This window comes from Sceloporus occidentalis, unplaced genomic scaffold, assembly GCF_023333645.1.
Source record: "Sceloporus occidentalis isolate IW3139 unplaced genomic scaffold, rSceOcc1.0.p SCAF_170, whole genome shotgun sequence".
Taxonomy (NCBI): Eukaryota; Metazoa; Chordata; class Lepidosauria; order Squamata; family Phrynosomatidae; genus Sceloporus; species Sceloporus occidentalis.
Window position 1 is genome coordinate 685,009 of NW_028317150.1, and position 19,909 is coordinate 704,917.

The window sequence follows — 19,909 nt, forward strand, 5'->3', positions numbered from 1 at the left end:
TGGGACAGGAAGAAATGAAATCTATATTTTACCTAAACACCCTCCAGCCCTTTGGCTTAAATGTTGATTTTGCGATTTGTCATTTTTTATAATTTTATAACTATTTATTACTGTCTCTTCAAAGTTTTATATTGATAAAATTATGCCTGATTTTAAATGTATTTTATTGTTGAAATGTTTTCATAAAATTATGTAATTTATTAATGCACTGTCAGTTTAAATTGTAATATCATCAGAAAATACTATCTATCGACTAGTAAATAATAATAAAGTCATCCCTCACTTATTAGCAATTTTTTATTTGCACAACACTTTAATGCACAGATAAAAGTAAAATTACTTTACAAATGTAATTTCACATTGATGCACTAAACTACAATGTAAATAATTCATTCATCACCATAAACCAATGCCCTATAAGCACAATTATACACTTAATATGAACTCTTAATTAAACGGAGGACACATCAAGTGGACACATTGATTCATGGCAGGATTGGTCACCACAAAATCACCTAGAGGAGGGGTCAAAACGGACATAAAAGAGGAATCAGGAAGTGAGCATACCATTCCAGATTGATAAAGACAGAAGGTGAAACACGTATTTGGAGGACTACCAGGACTTTTAAAGTACACACTATTTTATTCTTTGTATACTTTGTTGATTTTAACATAAGTTTACAAAATAAATGTGATTTTACTGCATCCTGGGATTTCCAAACATTTGGTGTGCTACAGCTGCTACCTGTTTCAAAGAAGGGTCTGCTTACCCTATATTAGGCACAAGCCACAACACTCAGAGCCAGGTAATTTTATGGCTCGGAGCAAGGGAGGAAAAAAAACACAGAAAGACGTTTAGGTGAAGTGCCGCCTAAAGGGCACAGTCATGTGATTTTCAGGAGCGTTTTTTTTAAAGGCTCCGTCTAAATTGTGAGTACGCACTCCGTAGGATATATATATATATATATATACTATCTATATCCATATACGACATACTGCACTATTGTTTTTGTATTTCTGTTTTTTCTGTTACATGTTACCACCCAGCAACTACTTATAAAGGGTGAGTTTTAAAAAAATATCTATTTTAGCGCTCCACACTTTTCTGGTATGAAAGTGCCAGAATATATATGTTTGCTCTTTTTAAAATTACCTACCCCCTACATCAGCCAAGTAAAGTGGTAACATTTAAAATAATCAAAACATTTTCCTTTTGTGATTCTCTCAAAGACAAGTTTTAAATATCATAGTGCAACTGGAAGGGAATGGTAAAAAAAAAAAAAACACTGAGCTGATGTAAACATTTGTAAGTGCACATAAATAAGGAACATGCCAGTTCTGTATATTATAATATTATATATATATTTTAAATTCACAAAAATTCAAAAATAGTAATAAAGCATTTTTTTTAGTGATTTTGTTTAGAGGAAGAAATCTTAAGGTTTAACATGTACAGTAATAAATAGAATGTACCTTTTACACTGGCACTACAAAAAATTCTTCCACTGAGGGAATATTCTTAAATGCAGTCTAATAATTTAGGTTTGTCCACTTTTAAGCGCGACCTTACTTATATGCTTGTATTACTTCTTACTATTTTACACTTGAAGAAAAATAAGGCTTACATTTCATAAAAAGAGCTCTCGTTCAGCTTTTTGCTAATTTAGGACCCACTGCTACTTATTGATGATCACCAAGATCACAAAGGAAAAAATAATAAATTTATCTATATCAGTTAATTTCAACTCTCAAAAAATAAGGAACTGAATGACATGTTTTTTTGGTTCAGCTGAGTAGAGAATTAAAAAAAAATTCTTACTTTTTATTTTGTGCTGCCATGTTTACTGACTTGATACTTTAAACTTAGACCTGGTTTGTAGCTGAAAAGAAAAAACTATGACATTAGGTTTTTCTCCTTACCAAATGTGCCTTTTTTGATTTTATGGATACGAGTACCATATAACATTGTTTTAAAAAAAATGATTTAAGGAGTTAATCAACATTTGACAGCCAACTCAAACCCCACTTTAGTTAATCGAGTTGTGGGATACAGATGAGATCTTTAGTCACCCTACTGCATTGCAATCATCCATATGGGGACACAAAGCTCTGGAAATCCTGGTTGTCTTTCTTCAGCAAGAATATTCATTCCACTTTTTTCAATGATGTTCCTTAAGATATGTATATCTCTAATCACACTACTGTCAGTGGGGTCTAAAATACAGCCTTGTCTTGCAACATTATCTTTCAAAATAATAACACCATTTGCTTTCAAGCCATTCTTGCATCTGAGAAGAAACTCCAGAAGATCTTTGTCAGTCAAATAACCTGTAAAATGTTGAAAATATTAATTAGTAATATATTACTGCAACACTATATTAAAGATGATCTACTGTGACATAATTAGAAATGTAGCACTAGTCTGTTACCATTCATATAAAAAAAATTATAAAAAGATATATTTTGCATTAAATGTTTGCATATTCTACTTGGCGGACATTGAGTAACAGCATTGGGTGCTTCCTTATCCACTGTTAAGGAATATAACAGTTCCTTGCTATAAACAAAGATAAATGGCATGCTCCACTATAAAATTGGAGCAGAAAATAAATCAAATTAATATAATCAATAACTAACCAGGGGCAAATAATATTTTTTTATTTTAATAGTTTTTTTTATTTTAACAGAGCTCACCTCATATTTATAGGCCACTGAAAGATAATAAACTTCACCAACTCTCAGCCACACTGGAACCTGTCTTACCATCTATGTTAACCCTGTCCAGACACAGCATCCTCTATTTATAACAACACACTTTTCCTCATATCTCAACAGCATTACGCCTATTACTTTATACTACCTGACACTAGCCATGGCATACTAAAAACATATGCTTCCTTCTGAAACGTTGCCGCACTGCTGAATGCCAATTCAGAACATCCGGTGAAGATTCACTACATTTATTCATATACATTATTTACTACTCATTTTATGCTATGGTCCTAAAACTCTACTTCTCCACTCTCATAATCCTCCTCCACCCCACAAACCTCTATCAATGCCCAAATCTTGCCACCCAGTTCAAAGACAAGATGAAAAGAATCAGATAGGACTTCTCTTCAACTACCACCTACACCCTCAAACATCACTCCTCTACTTATCCCACACTATGTGATTGTTCCCCTACAAATAAAGAACTAGCCATTCTGCCAGGTCCCACAGAGGATAGAACCAGCTGTAGCAGAAGGTAGTTTGTTCACTGAAGGGCTGGAGAGTAGTACAAGAACGAGTATTTGTAAGCAGCAGTGTAGAATAGTGGAGGTTCCTTGCAAGTTTGGAACTGCATTTCTGCAAATGTAGTTGGGTATCTGGTCAGAATTAATGGGCTCCTCAATGCTGAGAAGTACAAGCAGATACTTATCCTCCATGCAATACCATTAGGGAGGCATCTGATTGGACCAAAATTTATAAGACATTTTTAAGAACTATCTTCATCAACAAAAACAACAAGTAGTCATAGAAGGGATGGTATGGACCCAACAAAGTCCAATCTGAATGTTATCAAGTCTGTCTTGGATTACATGAAAAGAGAAAAGGGGCAATTTATGTTGCCTAATGCCACAGAACTGTAGTAAGTTACATAGTAAATAAGGTTGACCATCAAGTTTAACCCTTCTACCTAACCTTCCTATTATTGATCCAAAAGAAGGCAAAAAAAATCCCCTAATTAAGCTACCTCAAATTCTGGTCACTGAAGCGCTCGTTATATTGGCCCTGCATATATATAATGTTATCATACCCTCTCTGAGACACCGTTTTTCTAGTGTACATCATTTTAAACTTTTTTTGTCTCTCTTTATAACTAGTATCTCCCAATCCCCTTATTCATTTTGTAGCCCTCCTTTGCACTTTTTCTAATTCCATAATGTCCTTTTTAAGGACTGGTGCCCAGAATTGTACCGCATATTCAAGGTGAGGTCTTACCAATGACCTGTAAAGAGGCAAAATAATATCCTCCTCCCTTGAATCAAAACCTCTTTTTATGCATGCCAAAACCTTATTGGCCCTTGCAGCTGCTTGCTAGCATTGCGCACTGTTGTCAACCGTTATTCCTAAATCCTTCTCATTGGTAGTTTCCCCCAAGGATATTCCATTTAAAGAATAGGTTGCATTTTTATTATTTTTACCATAATGCATAACTTTGCATTTCTCAATATTGAACCTCATCTGCCACTTGCACGTCCAGTCCCCAACTCTGTCTAAATCTTCCTGCAAAGTAGAAACATCAAGATTAGTCTGAATTACCCGGCCTAATTTTGTGTCATCAGCAAAAACTGTGACATGGCTCTAAATGCAGCTTGGGAGATCATTTATAAATAAATTAAAAAGAAGAGGACCGAGGACAGACCCCTGAGGCACTCCAATACCTGTGTATAGGCTGAGAAACAACCTGTCACGACCACCCTTACACTGGCACTCACCGCGGAAGTTTTTCCACCTGGAATACTACAACCAAAGGAGAAGCCCCTGGCAGCAGCACCCCAGGATTTAGATGATCCCAACAGCAAGGAGGCCAGATAAGGTAGGTATAGGTTGTAGGAACGGAGTTGGCAGAACAAGGTTCAAGGCAAAGCAAAGTCAGGATAGCCGAGTCGGTACACAGACACGGGTAGTCATACAAGCCGGGGTCCAGATCCAGAGACGGTAGTCAGACCAGCAAAATTCGGCAACAGGATCAGAAAAGCAACAGTACAAAATCGGCAGGCAAAGAGACATCAGGCAAGCGAAGGGTCAAAATTACTGGAAACAACTTGGAACACACTGAACGCATAGACCACAACAGGGTAACTGGCTAGAGCATTTCCAGATTTTTAAATCCGGCGCTAGAACCAAACCTCGCCCCAAGATGATGTCACCGCTGTAGCTCAAGCCGGCCGTCCAGACCGCGCCTCCAGCTACGCGGCAACGAAACGCCCCCGTCAACGTCGCGAGGACTATGGAAGATCCGGGATTGGGTAAGTCTCTGTCTCTGGGGGTCTCTACCGCAGGCTGCTGCAGCGTGGTCCGATTCCGATGCGGATGTCCCGGGACCCCAATGTTCGCTGCGCACGGGCATTAGCTTGCCTGTGCTGGCCGGGACTGTGACAGTACCCCCCTCTCGAGGGCCGGCCACAGGCCGAAAAAGGCCAGGTTTATTAGGAAATTTCGTATGGAAGCAATGCGGGGGCATGAAGGTCTCTTGAACGGATCCAAGTTCTCTCCTCCGGGCCGTACCCTTTCCAATGAACAAGATAATGTACCGAATTACGTATTTTCTTGGAGTCTAGAATGGACTGGATTTCATATTCCTCTTGGGAATCAATAAAAATGGATTTGGGGCGTGGGGTATATTTGGTAATTTATTACATATGAGGGGTTTAAGTAAGGAAATGTGAAAGGTCCGAGGCACTCTAAGAGAAGAAGGAAGGAGTAATTCATGTGACAGGGTTAATTTTACGAGAAATACGAAACAGACAAATTTCATCGAAGGGACTTTAAGTTTGAAATTCCTAGTAGACAACCACACTCTATCCCCTTTAGAGTAGGAGGGGCATAACCTGCGATGCCGATTATCTTGACACCTATACATATTAGCCGCCCTAGATAAGGATTGTTGGACAGAGTTCCAAAGGGCAGGTAATTGAGATATGTAATGATCCACTGCAGGCACTTGAGTCGGTGTAAATGTGTGTGACAACATAGTAGGGTGATATCCATAATCACAAAACAATGGGGACAGTTTAGAGGCCTCATGACAAGAATTATTCCTCGCAAATTCAGCCCAAGGCGAAAGTTGTGTCCAGTTATCTTGGTGATCATTAATGAATACCCGAAGAAACTGTTCAAGTGATTGATTGGTTCTTTCAGAGATACCATTAGTTTGCGGGTGGTATGCAGAGGAAAAAGCTAGAGAGATGTAAAGGGATGTACAGAATGTCTTCCAAAACATAGCAGTGAACTGAACTCCCCTATCAGAGACGATTTGTTGCGGAAGACCATGAAGCCGAATTATTTCTTTAACGAAAATGGGAACCAGTTCAGGGGCCGAGGGTAATTTAGGAAGGGGAACGAAATGAGCCATTTTAGAGAAACGATCGGTAATAACCAAAATCACAGTGTTCCCTTGTGACATGGGGAGTTCTACAATGAAATCCGTTGCTAGATTAGACCAAGGGCGAGAAGGGACCGGTAGAGGCTGAAGCAGACCTGCAGGTTTAGAATGAAGACTTTTGGCAGTGGCACAGGGAATACACGAAGCAACAAAATCCTTACAATCCTCCACCATAGTAGGCCACCAAAAACGTCTCCCCATGAACTCCTGAGTACGACGAGCGCAGGGATGTCCTGAAGATTTAGATGCGCGCGCCCAGGCTAAAACATTATTCCTTTCCTCTACGGGAACAAACAAGGTGTCCATAGGCCATTTACTGTGAACCAGGGCTCTTTCTTGGGCTTTGAGAATCCGAGATACCATAGGAGAGGATAGCTGAGTGGTAACGGACACAACGATTTGAGAGGGTGCAATCATAGGTTCCAGAGAAGGCTTACTGTCAGAGTTATTAATGAACTGGCAAGAAAGAGAATCAGCTTTAATGTTCTTGGAACCAGGACGGTAAGATATAATAAATTGGAATCTGGAGAGGAATAGAGACCATCTAGCTTGCCGAGGGTTAAGTCTTTTGGCTGTGCTGAGATATTCTAAGTTTTTATGGTCGGTCAAAATGGTGATGGGATTCCTGGCACCCTCTAATAAATGCCTACACTCTTGTAAGGCCATGATTATGCCGAAAAGTTCCCGATTGCCCACATCATAATTGATTTCCGCGGGAGATAATTTTTTAGAGAAATACGCACATGGATGAAGCTTATCGTTAAACTCCCTTCTTTGGAAAAGCACTGCTCCAACCCCTACCTCAGAGGCATCAACTTCAATAATGAACGGTTTAGATACATCAGGGTGCCTCAACACCGGAGCTGTGGCGAAGTCGTCTTTTAATTGATCAAAAGCCTGTATTGCTTCTTCCGACCAATGTTGACAGTCCACATCCTTTTTAGTCAGGTTAGTGAGAGGAGCCACAATCTTGGAGAAATCACGAATGAATTTTCTATAATAATTGGCAAACCCAAGAAACCTTTGAAGGGGCTTTAAAGCCTGGGGTTGGGGGCAATCCGAGATTGCCGAAAGTTTCTTGGGATCCATCTCAAATCCCAATGCCGAAATTATAAACCCTAAAAAGGAGACTCTGGGAACTTCAAATACACATTTCTCGAGTTTAGCATAAAGTTGATTCTGACGCAACCGCTGTAATACGATACGGACATGCTTACGATGAGATTGTAAATCAGAAGAGTGAATCAGGATGTCATCCAGATATACGATGACAAATTGTAAAGTGATGTCCCAGAAGATATCATTAATAAATTCCTCAAATACAGCCGGGGCATTGCATAACCCGAAAGGCATAACGGTGTATTCATAGTGCCCCATGCGGGTATTGAATGCAGTTTTCCACTCATGTCCCTCATGAATACGTATCAGGTTATAGGCCCCCCTGAGATCTAATTTGGTAAAAACAGTGGACCCCGGAGACGATTGAACAATTCGGAAATGAGCGGCAAAGGATATTTTTTCTTAACGGTAATACGGTTAAGACCTCTGTAGTCAATGCAGGGTCTCAGGCCTCCATCTTTTTTAGCAATAAAGAAGAATCCTGCTCCTGCTGGTGAGTTGGATTTCCAAATGAACCCCCTCCTAAGGTTATCGTTTATATATTCTTCCAATGCTTTGGATTCCGGTAAGGACAAAGTATACGTGCGTCCTCTAGGAGGTATAGTACCAGGAAGAATGTCATACGGAAGGTGAGGAGGAAGAACCTCCGCTTGTCTTTTGTCAAAAACGTCTTGAAATGCTTGATAAGCACAGGGTATAGCCGACGTAGAAATTGCAGAGATGGAGTTGTTATTTGATATCATGGAGGAGAGGCAGTGATTAGAGCAAGACGAACCCCAAGCAATAATGTCCCCAGACTGCCAATTAATGGAGGGATTATGGGCCTGTAACCAGGGAAGACCCAGAATGACAGGACATCGAGGAGACGAGATGACATGAAAGTTCAAGGATTCCTGATGCAATAATCCCACCGAAAGCAGCAACTGAGAAGTTTGTTGAGTGATGAAGGACGAGTGGAGAGGTTGGCCATCAATGGCTGTGATAGCAATAGGCGGAAAAATCTTGCAAAGAGGAATCTGGTGATAACGAGCGAAGGTAAGATCAATAAACGAACCTGCAGCTCCCGAATCCAGCATAGCCACGGTAGAAATCTTAACCTTGTTCCACTCTAAAGAAATAGGAAGGAGAACACAGTCTTTATTCTTGAAATCTGGAGCTCGAGAAATCTCACCCAGACAAGGCTCCTTCAATTGAACTGGGTGCGAGAGTTTTCCGGCTTAATAAGACAAGATCGGACAAAGTGACCCTTGCTCCCACAATAGAGACAGAGTCCTTCCATTCTATGATTCTTCTCGGCAAGGGTTAATTTAGTAGCCTCTAATTGCATTGGTTCTACAGGAGAGGAAGCTGGGGTAAAAGGACCAGAGGTAGGTACAGATTGAGGTAACTGATAAAAATTCTTCTCCCATCTTTTGGCTCTTTGTGATTGTCTCTCTCTCATTCTGTTATCAAGCCTGAGAGCCAGGGAAACAAAATCTTCCAATTCACCTGGTTGGTCTTTAGTGGATAACTCATCCTTTAATCTCTCAGAGAGTCCATCATAAAAGACCGCAATCAGCGCTTCATTAGACCAATTAACCTCTGCCGTGATAGTTTTTAACTCAATGGCATATTCAGCCACCGAACGAGCTCCTTGAGCGGAATGCAACAGAGATAAGGAAGCTGTAGCAGCCTTGCCCGGGACATCAAAAGTGTTATGAAAGGCAGATAAAAACGAACTGCAATTATAAATCAGAGGAGAGTCCTTTTCCCATAACGGTGAAGCCCAGGCCAAGGTCTTGCCGGTGAGTAATGAGATCAGATATCCCACTTTGGCTTTCTCTGAGGGGAACATATGCGGAGATATTTCAAACTGGATGGAGCACTGATTTAAGAAGCTTCGACAGGATTCAGGATCGCCATTGTATCTGTTAGGTGCAGGCAGTTTCACAGGAGCCGACATGGAGACAGCGGCTGAAGCTGGAGGCGCAGAAGCGGGTGCAGACGAGGAAGCGGACCCAGAAGCTGAGCCAACCGAACTGGCGTCAGATCGGGCAACCAAAACTTGAACAGCAAGCGCCATCTGCTCCAGGGTGTCTTGCATAATTTTAAATCTGGATTCGTGAGACTCCAGCAGTTGGTCATGAGAAGACAGAACCTTGTGCAACTCCGAGGGATCCATGACCCTGTTGTACTGTCACGACCACCCTTACACTGGCACTCACCGCAGAAGTTTTTCCACCTGGAATACTACAACCAAAGGAGAAGCCCCTGGCAGCAGCACCCCAGGATTTAGATGATCCCAACAGCAAGGAGGCCAGATAAGGTAGGTATAGGTTGTAGGAATGGAGCTGGCAGAACAAGGTTTAAGGCAAAGCAAAGTCAGGATAGCCGAGTTGGTGCACAGACACGGGTAGTCATACAAGCCGGGGTCCAGATCCAGAGAGGGTAGTCATACAAGCCGGGGTCCAGGTCCAGAGACGGTAGTCAGACAAGCAAAATTCGGCAACAGGATCAGAAAAGCAACAGTACAAAATCGGCAGGCAAAGAGACATCAGGCAAGCGAAGGGTCAAAATTACTGGAAACAACTTGGAACACACTGAATGCATAGACCACAACAGGGTAACTGGCTAGAGCATTTCCGGATTTTCAAATCCAGCGCCAGAACCAAACCCCGCCCCAAGATGACGTCACCGCTGTAGCTCCAGCCGGCCGTCCAGACCGCATCTCCAGCTACGCGGCAACGAAACGCCCCCGTCAACGTCGCAAGGAATATGGAAGATCTGGGATCGGGTAAGTCTCTGGGGGTCTCTACCGCGGCGGGCAGGCTGCTGCAGCGTGGTAGAATGACCCCCGGAGAAAGCCCTGCACGTCCGAGGCCGGCGATCGGGGCACCCGTTCGCCGACATCCAACGCGGATGTCCTCAATTCTGGTGCCCGCTGTACACAGGCATCATCCTGCCTGTGTCTGCCGGGACCCGAGGAGATAGACCGGGACCCCGATGTTCACAGGCACACAGGCATTAGCTGGCCTGTGCTGGCCGGGACCCGGGACTGTGACACATCCATTCGCAAAAACCCTCTGCATTCTATCTTTTAGCCAATTTCTGATCCACATACAGACATTTCCCCCTAAGCCTATTTCTGTTAATTTTTAGAGTAGCCTTTTATGTGGAACCGTATCAAACGCCTTGGCAAAGTCCAGATAAATCACATCTACAGCCACACCCAGGTCTATATTTTTACAAACTTCTTCATAGAATGCTAATAGGTTGGTTTGACAAGACCGGTCTTTCACAAATCCATGTTGACTTCTACTAATTGGATTATGGATCAAGATATGATCTTGAATGTATACCTTTAGCAACCCTTCAAATAATTTCCCCATATGGGCACAACATCTGCCTTGCGCCAATCTAATGGAACTAGGCCTGAGCTGAAAGAATCCCTAAAGATTAGTAGTAATGGTTGGGCCAGAATTAGGCTTAGCTCCTTCAGTACCCTTGGGTGTATACCATCTGGTCCAGGGCCTTGTCTATCTTAACAGTATTTAATTGCTTGAGCACTTTTTCTTTAAGGTGTTTGAAAAACCTACCTGCTGAGTTCCTTAAAACCATGTGCAAATGTACCATAAAGCAGAGGCAGCCTGCTAGAGCAGTGGTTCTCAACTCATGGGTCGCGACCCAAAAGTGGATCGCGACCCTGTCTTCAGTGGGTCGTGGCGGGTCAGGGCCAGACTGGAGGCATACCGGGAAAATTTCACTTTCCTGGGGCTGCCTTACACATTCTAGGGGCAATCCGCGAGCAGCAGGCTGTCAGAACCGTGGCCGCAACAATCAGGGCCATCAGGCAGCCTCCGATCCGGCATGTACTTTAGTATTACTCCCCGAACGCAAAGCAAGTTGCTTGATTGGTTTGCGGTCACTGTCTGTTCCTAGTGGGAGCTGAATAAAGTTTTTCTCTGATTGCTCCTCCCCTCTTCCTGCTGCAGCCCGCGGGCAGCCTTTCCACTCCCTCATCTTTTCTGAGGTTGTTTTTGGGTCGTGACTTAATGACCAAAGACAAATGTAGGTCCTGAGGATACACGGGTTGAGAACCACTGTGCTAGAGGATATGCCTCTAACAGGCCCCAAAGAAAAGGAGCATGGGGTCTGTTCAGTGCTCAGTCTCACTGATCCCTTGTGATTCTGCTGGTGCTGCAAATGATGTCATATGATGGAACATTGGTGGATCCAAGGGGGGCAATAGGGCAATCGCCCCACCCCTGGGATAGACAGAGAATGCTCTGGGACTAAAGATAAAGCGGTAAGTCCTGACACTTGGAACTACCTCTATCTCCCTAAGTTTCAGGAGGAGGTGGGCTTTGGGTAAAGCAGGGCAAGCTGCATCAAAGACCCGCTGAGGCTTTGCAGGGGAAGTGGGCTGCATGTATGTGTGTTTCTGGGTATGAATGGTAGTGTTAGTCTGGGTATGTATGTGTGTCTTCTTCAGTATGTATATTAGTGTGTGTGTCTGTCTGGATAAGTATTTTTGTGTATCTGCCTGGGTATGTACGTGTGTCTGAGTATGTTAGTGTGTGAACATGTGTCTGGGTATGTTAATAAATATATGTGGGGGTATATCAGTATTTGAAGGTGTGTCTTTGGTATGTTTGTGTGAGTATTTGAGTGTGAGAATATGTGTGTTTGTGTGTAAGCATTTGTCTTTGTTGGTATTATTGTCTGGGTATGTAAGCATGTGTCCTTGGGTCTGTTAGTGTCTGTGTTCGTCTATATGTTAGCGTGTGTCTTGACATGGTTGTGTCTTTGGTTATATTAGTATGTGTGTGTGTGGTTGTGTTGGTTTGAGTATCTTGGTATGATAGTGTAGGTGTCTGGGTGGGAATGTTAGTTTGTGAAAAAAAGAAAGAGATGAGATCATGAGAGAAGGGGGAGAGATAATGGAAAAAGAGAAATATTAGCAGAGATAAAGAGAAATGAAATGAGCTAAAGAAAAAGAAGAAATGATGACAAAGGATAAATCAAAAAGAGGGAGAGAAGGGGGGAGATCGGCAAAAAGAGACAAAAAAAACCATGAGTGATGTACAGAAAGAGAAGGAGAGATAGAGAAAAAGGGTAAGGTAAAGAGCAGGAGAGGTAAAGTGCCAGGGTGGGGAGCAGTGGCGACTCTAGAAACAATATATAGGGGGGACACAAGATACCACAGTCAAACTGGGGGTGCATTAATAATTTCCACCATTAAATCATACCACTGAAAAAACACACACACACACACATATATATATATATATATATTGCCAAAAGTAATGTGCTATGGAATGATACTTTTGTTATTGGACAATACAATACTTGTACATTCAACATGGGAAGCCTGAAGCCACAATTTAGTACGACTAATCCTTGAAATCCTTTAAACAACACAATACCTTAACTTTTCCACTAAATGATTTCAGGGCCTAATATTAGTCCCTGCTGCCGATATATATATAAATATATATATAAATATATATATAAATATTAGACCCTGCTGCCGATAGCAGGCATAGATCAACACATTAACACACAAACCCATCTTTGCATGTATAGATCAATTGAAATTCACTTGTGATCTCAGCACTGAAGGTATATATCAAATAAACAGAATCAGACATACAAATGCTGTATTTGCAGGTATACAATAATAATATATGAAATGTAGCATTGCAGGTATAGATCAAATCAATACATGGAAACAGCATTGCAGGTATTAATCAACTGAACAAGACATTCAAACCCTGTATTTGCAGGTATACATAAATAATGTATGGAAACATAGCATAGCAGATATGGATCTACAGAAGAACACACAAACCCAGCTTTGCAGGTACAGATCAATTGGAATTCACATAAAAACACGGCATTAAAGGTATATTTAAAACCCCCTAGATCACAGGTTGCACACCCCAACCACGCTGCCCACATAGAACCTGGCCAGCACCCAGATAACACACATAAGATTTGCCATCTTTGTCCCATATACACCCTGTCTGTGCCATCCTGTTCCCCTAGTGCCATCTTTGCCCTTCCACAATTATACATCTATGATACACACAATCACATTAACTCATGCTCTCCCTCATTCAGACAAATCATCCACATATTAACTCATGCTCTCCCTCATTCAGACAATTCATCCATTTTAAGAAACTACACCCCTTGGAGCTTCAAATGAGGGGCTACATGTATTTCTAGGACAAAAGTTGAGTGCACAAATAATGATGGAATATGTCGCTTTGGCTTGAAAATATGTTTTTTCTAACCATAACAACATGTTCATTTGTGTCTTGCGCACTCCAGGTTTGTACTAGAAACACATGCAGCCCCTCATTTGATGCGCCAAGGGATGTCGTTTTTGAAAATGTGTACTTTTTGTGCCATAATTTAACTTCCTATGTGAGCAGTAATGCCACGTCAAGGCTTCAACCCTAATTACTGATCATTCACACGCCTTTCATATCTCCATTCACTCACATAAGCACACACCATACTTTCCATACATTCACTCACAGAAGCATACACACCATTCTTTCCCCTTACAATCCCAAAGAAATGATGGTAAAGGGAGAAAAAAAAAATCACTTTTACAGCAAAAATAAGTTTTGCCGTAAAAATGCAAGGCGCTCCAGGGATGATGGCTGATTTAGCACAGGCTAAATGGCTGATTTTAATAATATTTGCAGTTCATCAGGATTTCAAAAATTGCCTCCCTCTACCGTTAGCTAAATTTAACCCCATGATCAAAGGGATCATAGGATTAAAAATTAGTATCGGCCATTTTTAAAAAGGGAATGTGACTTTTTATAGCTATATGATCGCTGTGGTAACATTGGCTACCACAGTGATCATTTAGCTAGAATACTTAAACTTTTTTTTTTTTTAAAGTTAAACTACTTTATGTTTAAATAATTTAATTTGGGGGTCTCTAGGCAATTTTGATCTTTTTTTATCTGCCTTAAGAGACCCCCAAATCATTTTTTTTACATTTTTATTTTTTTTACTTAATATTTTTTTATTCTTTTTTTACAATCTATATACCGTTGGAAAGGTGAGGCGATTACCTTTCCAATGGTATATGTTGGGGGTATGTAACTGCTTAGATGCCTGAGATACAGGCATCTAAGCAGCATGCCCCCATACCTCTTTAACTGACAATTGTCAGTTGTTAATAAAGTTGCGCGGTGACGTCATCGCGTAATTGCGTGAGACGTCACCGGGCAGATCGGGTGGCCCCGGTGATGCCCTTCAGTGTGAGGGGCAGATCGCCGGGGTAGGTGGTGATGGTCCACAGACCTCCATCAAGGTAAGGTAGTGCTAGTGACACCAAGTAATAGGGCTATGTTGATCCATGGTTAACGCAATGTGAAATAATGAGCTGCTGACCAACCTGACACCCACTGCATCCAGATCACATCATATTTTCTGATGGCAGGAGTGAAGTCTTGCAGACAGTAGCAGTAAAGGGTTTCCACCCTGTCACTTTCTTCTTCCAGATAGTTCTGGGCTTCTTCTAAGAAAGGCTCCATCATGTCCACAAGTTCAATATTGCTAAAAACTGGCAGTAGGACATGTTTACTCACTCTTCCAATACCAGCACCACAATCCAGAGCAAAATAAGTACCTGCTTTTCCGGGACCCTGTTAAAAAAAAACAAAAAAACAGTTATGAATACAGCATCTTGCACTTATCCACATCAAATGTCAGTTGCCACAGCTCTACTCTCACCTCGGCTCCTGCTCCAGCCCTCCCACTCTGCCAGCCGTATCCTCCGCCTGGCTGAAATATTTGGAGGTCACAGAGGGGCAGAGCAAATCTGTGTGAGGCTTCTTCTTTGTGTGAGTCAATCAGAAGCTCCAGTGTGCATAGGGGTCACTGCTGGCTGTCTCACAAGATTGGCGATTACCTCTGTGTCATTACTTCTGTGTCAGGTACAGGGCCGGCCCAAGGCAAAATGCCGCCTGAGGCAAATTTTAAAATGCCCCCCCCCCCCATTATCTACCCTTCATCTCCCTCCGTCCCTGCCCCCCCCTTGTACTTACCTTGCTTTCAGCAGTCCTGCGGCGAGTCTCCCTGTTCGGCACTCAGCATTACAAGCCGGCACCGAGACCGAACAGGGAGACTCGCCGCAGAGGAGAGAGAGAGAGGGGCGCCGAGCGGGTACTTATCAAGCTGGTAAGCGAAAACCACTCGGCGCCCCTTTCTCTCTCTTTCGCTTTAAAAAAAAAAGGGCTTCGGGCGGCAAAGTCAGGTACATTACTTTAATTACATTACATTACTTTTAATTAAAAATTATACTTTACATTTATTTACCTGCTGCTAGTGCCACTGTTCTAGTCACATAGGCCTACTCATCAGGACATATAGATATTGTTCCCAAGAGCTTGCAATCTAAGTCAAGTTAGCATTTCCTAAATAATTTAAGTAAAGATTATAAACAAATGTTATCTTGAGTTAGATTACAAGCTCTTGGAGCCATTCCTGCAGTGATTGCAATCTGTGAGAGACCAGAAGAGATTACATATGATAACGTGTAACCAGTAGACTACACACTCAGCCGAACCCCCCCTCCACATCACCATACCTGGGAACTCTCTGGGTTTGACCCGGAGATTGCCGGGTGAGCGCTTCTCCTCTGGTTCTCTGGGTCAAGACCCGAATCCTCCGGGTTGCGGGAGCGGGGTCCTGACTCCCCGTCCATGTTCATACACTGCATATTACTGTGTTTTATTACTATTGAGCTCTGTGATACATTCATACACTCCGTACATACATGAACGTTTTATTGCTATGGGGCTCTGTGGTGAATTGATGCACTCACTTTAATGTGAGTGGTGTCTCTGAGCAGCTCATTTGCTCTGTACATAAGTCCTGTATTAAACTTAAATTCTGTAAATTACTATGCGGCTTTACACCAAAACAGGAGTAGCGGGCAGTGGGAGGCTAAGAGTGTCAACTGAGTGCTCTCAATCACTGTCCTAATCTCTGGTATGAACTGGTATGACAACAGGTGGAAGCTCAGTTTCCCTCATATCATCATTGGAGGCCGGGCTGCCAGGTACCAAGCTTCTCTGCTAAATGGTGAGCAAACCACTTAGTAGCGAAGTGGATCCTTGCACCCACGGACTCCCGGCAACATAACCACTTAACTATGTTGAAGCGGTTATGGTTCCTACAGTGTTCCTTTAACTGTTGTTATATAAATATAACGGTAATAAAATGGAAAAAGGATCTTTGTACCTTTTTACCCACTTGAAGCCCATTTTTGTTATTGTGTTGAGTTATTTTCTGTTGTTATTAGATTGGGGCTGAACTTTCTAGGCCTGTTTGTGGCTTGTCCCCTGTACTTGTCATTTCTTGACATTTCTGACAGAATGGGACATTTACACCTATTTAATATTTTAAAATTCCTTACGCCTCTTGATAAATTTTATTTTCCTGTTCAATTTCTTTTTTTGAGGGGGTAGGTAGGAGGTTTGTTCCAGTGTATAAAAAAAAGAGGTGAAAAAATGCTTTTTGTTTAAGGAATATAATTTTTTTTTAAATAGAAAATGCACCTTTTTTTTCTTAGTAACATCATTAGTCTTATTGTGTGAATGGAATCAATGGTAAAAAAAATATCAGGAAAGAAAGAAGAGAAAAATCCAAAAAAAGACTGAAAATTTGCAAACAATTTTTTTTGCTTATTGCAGGATCCACAGAGAGCAATCACAGTTTTTGCAAGAACAGTCGTCCCCACATCTCAACTTTAGATTTCAAATCCTGCTTCCACGTGTGCTAAAATGTCTACCAGCAAAAAGAAAAAGCTTGACATCTGTACTTTTCAACCTTCATGGACTGGGGAATATGGAGTTGTACAGCAAACAGATTGTGTTGTGTGTGCGGTATGCTGTGAAAGCGTTGTTTTGCCGAACATCAAGTGTTAAAAGACATTTTCAAACCAAACACGAATCATGTAATGACATGGATGATAAAATGGAAGCCATCAAAAGAGCAGTTTCTGGATATAAAAAACAAGCAAGTATATTCAGCCAAGTAATTGGAGCAAAGAATAAAGCTACTGAATGTAGTAGCAAGAAAAGGGAAACCTTTCACAGATGGTGAATATATTAAAGAAGCCTTTATAAACAGTGCTGAAGTTTTATTTGGTGATTTGCCTAATAGAGATACAATCTTATCTCGGTTAAAAGATATACCCGTTTCTGCAAGAACAATAGAAAGACGAGTGACCGAAATGACGGACAATATACAAGACAAGCAGAGAAGAAGTTTAAAAGATGTTATTGTCTTAAGTGTCGCTGTGGATGAAAGTGTAGATGTAAATGACATGGCTCGTCTTGCTACTGCGAAAATGATCACATTTATGAAGAATTTATGAAGGAACAAAGGGAGAGGACATTGTGTCTGCATTTGCAGATTATTTTGGAAAACAGAGCATAGATAAAATATTCTGTAGTACTACAGATGGTGCACCAGCTATGGTTGGAAAAAACAAAGGATTTGTAAAACTTCTCCAAGAACGCATTGGTCGTCCAATACTGAACTTTCACTGCATAATTCATCAAGAGAGTTTGTGTGCAAAAATCTCATCTTCATCCTTGAACTTTGTGATGGAAACAGTTATGAAAATTGTAAATGTTTTAGTCACTTTCATTAACCCACAAACAGTTCAGGTGCTTACTGGAGGAACCGGAGAGTTTGTATTCAGATCTCCCTCTGTACAATAATGTTCGTTGGCTCAGCCGGGGCAAGGTATTGAACAGATTTGTAGCATGCTTGGGGGAGATCAAGAGTTTCACCAGTGAAAAAGGTTATAATTTCCCAAAAATAAGTGAGATCAACTGGCTTTGCAAGCTTATGTTCCTGGCTGATATAACCGCACACCTGAATGACCTGCATTTACAATTGCAGAGAGAAGGACAAACTGTTCTTCATCTTAATGAATATTGGAAAGGCTTCATGGAAAAACTGAATGTCTATTGTCATGATATCACTACTGAGACATACAAGTATTTTCACAGTGTAAAAGCACATTCAGCAAATTTTCCAGTCAACTCGGAAGAATTGCAAGAGTACATTGAGGCGCTGACAAAAGAATTCACAGAACAATGTCAAGATTTTCAGACCCATGGGCCACCTTTTTCTTTGCTTATCAAGCCCGACTTAATTGAATCCATCCAATCTGATCTAACTCTTTTTGAATGGATGGATGTTGATGATTTTGAGCATATTGAATTTAAGGGTTATGGAGAACAAAATTCACAGAACTGCGGAAAACTCTGGAGGGAAATTGCACAGATAGATCACCTGCCATATTGCAGTGCTGGACCAATCTACCTGAAAAATGTATTTGCTTGAAGAAAGTTGCATTTGCGTTGCTTTCAGCCTTTGGATCAAAATATATCTGTGATAACAACTGCTTCTGAAGCCTGTGTGAAACGTAAAGTTACGCAGTATGTTCCTGACTAAGCAAGGATAAGGATCTCACTAAGTTTTCTTTAACAAAAAAGTTTGTTGTTTTGTGTGCTTTGTTATTATTATAAATAATAAAAATATATATATTTTTAGCAAGTGTAAATCTAATTAAAAATGACATTAAAAGGAAAAGACAAATTAATATGATTCGCTGTTAATTGTCTTTAAAACTTATGTTCTTTCAAAAGACATATGATTTATTTGTATTTGTTATCATAAATAAAATATTTACCTTGTTGGCTCGAATACAGGCCGCATATAGGCCGGGCGCCGGGCAGGCAGCAGGGTTAGGATACAGATCCCCCGCAGCGGTGCAGGGGACCTGTATCCTACTCTCCGATACGCTCAGACATTCTCCCCTGCCAGCACTTTCCACGGGGGGGGTGCCGGCACGGGAGGTTGTCTAAGCGCATCGTGCGGACGGTCACCGGCTGCGGAGGTTGTTTACCCGCATTGCCGCAGCCGGTGACCGTCCGCACGCTGCATTTTACCTCTGCCCCCAAGACTTACCAGAGCAGACTCCCGGGTGTCTTGCGGGGCCGGCGGGGGACATCTACGCAATACGCGTATACAACTTCCTTTGCCGGCACATCCGCTGAGTGCCGGCACCGGAAGTTGTATTGCGCAGATGTCCCCCGCCGGCCCCGCAAGACACCCGGGAGTCTGCTCTGGTAAGTCGGGGGGGGCAGAGTGGCAGCATATCTCAGGGGGGGGAGGAGGAGGACAGTGGCAGCATATCTCGGGGGGGGGGGAGGAGGACAGTGGCAGCATATCTCGGGGGGGGGACAGTGGCAGCATATCTCGGGGGGGAGGACAGTGGCAGCATATCTCGGGGGGGAGACAGAGTGGCAGCATGTTTTTTTGGTGCTTTTTTAAAGAAAAAAAACGTTTTCTTTAAAAAAACACCAAACTTTTAGGGTGCGGCCTATATCCGAGCCAATACGGTACTTTCTCAACTGTCACGGGGTCAGGTAGCGAAGGAGGATTCAACTATGCAGATATGTAGACGTAGAGCAGTCCAGTAAACAGTCCGTGATCAAAAGGCAACGGCAGGCAGCGAGGTCAAAACGTATCCGAGGTCAAGGCAGGCAGATCAGAGGCATAAACGGTTAAACAGGTCCGAGGTCAAGGCAGGCAGATCAGAAGCATAAA

At 42.0% G+C, this 19,909-nt stretch overlaps 1 protein-coding gene across 1 annotated transcript in view; it reads right to left on the minus strand.

Moving 5' to 3' along the window:
* Positions 1-2,071: 2,071 nt before the first annotated feature.
* The window catches only part of LOC149279331 (N-terminal Xaa-Pro-Lys N-methyltransferase 2-like), a 65,755-nt gene continuing 47,917 nt past the window's right edge, over positions 2,072-19,909 (minus strand). The window contains exons 3-4 of the mRNA XM_089501315.1: positions 14,673-14,922; positions 2,072-2,328 (exon numbers count right to left, since the gene is read on the minus strand). Coding sequence (XP_089357441.1) covers positions 2,072-2,328; positions 14,673-14,922 — 507 coding nt within the window. The remainder of the gene's footprint in view (positions 2,329-14,672; positions 14,923-19,909) is intronic.